Source organism: Acanthisitta chloris, unplaced genomic scaffold, assembly GCF_000695815.1.
Source record: "Acanthisitta chloris isolate BGI_N310 unplaced genomic scaffold, ASM69581v1 scaffold10906, whole genome shotgun sequence".
Lineage (NCBI taxonomy): Eukaryota > Metazoa > Chordata > Aves > Passeriformes > Acanthisittidae > Acanthisitta > Acanthisitta chloris.
The window spans coordinates 44,307-45,811 of record NW_008676484.1 but is presented as its reverse complement, the minus strand read 5'-3'; the positions used below and the strand labels follow the sequence as shown (position 1 = coordinate 45,811).

At 41.7% G+C, this 1,505-nt stretch overlaps 1 protein-coding gene across 1 annotated transcript in view; it reads left to right on the top strand.

The window, feature by feature from the left end:
• The window catches only part of ABCB11 (ATP-binding cassette, sub-family B (MDR/TAP), member 11), a 38,171-nt gene that overhangs the window by 9,645 nt on the left and 27,021 nt on the right, over positions 1 to 1,505 (top strand). The window contains 1 exon segment of the mRNA XM_009076158.1: positions 1,335 to 1,505. Coding sequence (XP_009074406.1) covers positions 1,335 to 1,505 — 171 coding nt within the window.

Here is a 1,505-nt window from a genome sequence, read left to right as displayed (position 1 = left end):
TGCTTAATCTTCTGCTAAAGAAGATACAAGCACCTACCTCTAGAAAGGGACTCAAGTTGGAGAAACTTATCCTGGGTAAATATTTAGCCCTGAAAAAAGCAGAGTTTAAGGCTTGCTCCTTAGAAGCTCCTGCTTAAAGGCTGAGGGGTGAATATGCTGACTGTGGATGGCTCCATGTTCAGGCATGCCTGAGTAACAGTAGTCATATTTGCAGAGGATTTTTCTGTAGCTGAAGGGGATTTTATTTGCCTTTACTCACCAGTATCTATGACTTTCTGTGGTGTTGCTTTTATGAAGCATAAATGGCAAGTGTAAGTTGCTGTGAAGAATTTCTTTAGAAAAAGTAGGAACTAAGCATGTATTTGTCTGATAAATAACAGTTCCCTTGGTTTTGAACAACATTGTCCTGTGCCTACAAAAAGCTTCCTGAGTACAAAAAAACATTTGTCAGAAGAAATATAAACACGCTCTTCTGACTCAACACTCAACAGACGACTTGATATACCAATGCGTTTACAACTTTGCACTTTAAACCTCAATGCCACTTGCCACTATTTATTTCTGCAGTTCCCAGTTCTAATCTCAGAGATGAGGTAGTAGCCAAGTGGCAGAAGTATAATGACTGTTTTGCTTTAAGACTTTTTTTTATGTGTTGGCAACGTGTAGGAAAGAACAGATGAACTCTGCAGCTGCAAAGAGGTTGAATAATGTCCTCCATGTGATAGAACTTTCATGTTTTCCTTTTGTCTGCAGTGATAAAGTAGCCACCCTCAATTTTCCCACTCTCCCTCTGATGTAGAGAACAAACTACCTGATAGGGTAGAGAGAGGAACTGGAAGGTGATGGAAGGTGGAACTTGAAGAAAGTTAGATACATCTTCCCTTTTCCTATCCCCTTAGAAAGGCAGTTTGGTACATTCTCAGTGCCCCATGATGTGAGGAATGCTACATCAGCTATGCTCTTTTTCCATTATCAGATAGTTGCACCCAGCTGGGATGTTTCTGCTCCATCCTTTGAATCAGCTGGGACTGGTTCAAAGGATGGGGCCATGTATGAGTGGCCAGTGAATGAGTCTGATGTCAGGACAATTTTTCCTGCAAAAAGACTCTGCACTATTCATGCATAAAAGCCTTCTGCCATCGCAAAGGCATTGTGTTTTCTCACTGTAGCCCAGGGTCTTTAAGGGGTGATGGTAAAAGAATAGGGATGAGGAAGGGCCCTCTCCAAGGAAAAGCAACTAACCTAAATGTGGCCAAGACCTGCAACACAAACAAAATATGTGCTCACCAATCTTCTGTTGTTTGTTTTTGTTTTGTTCTTTTTTTTTCCCCCAGTGATGTTAACAAAATTAATGAGGCTATTGCTGACCAAGTAGCAATTTTTATCCAGCGCATAACCACCTTTGTGTGTGGATTCCTACTGGGATTTGTCAGTGGCTGGAAATTGACCTTGGTTATCATTGCAGTCAGCCCTCTGCTTGGGGCTGGAGCAGCTGTCTATGGCTT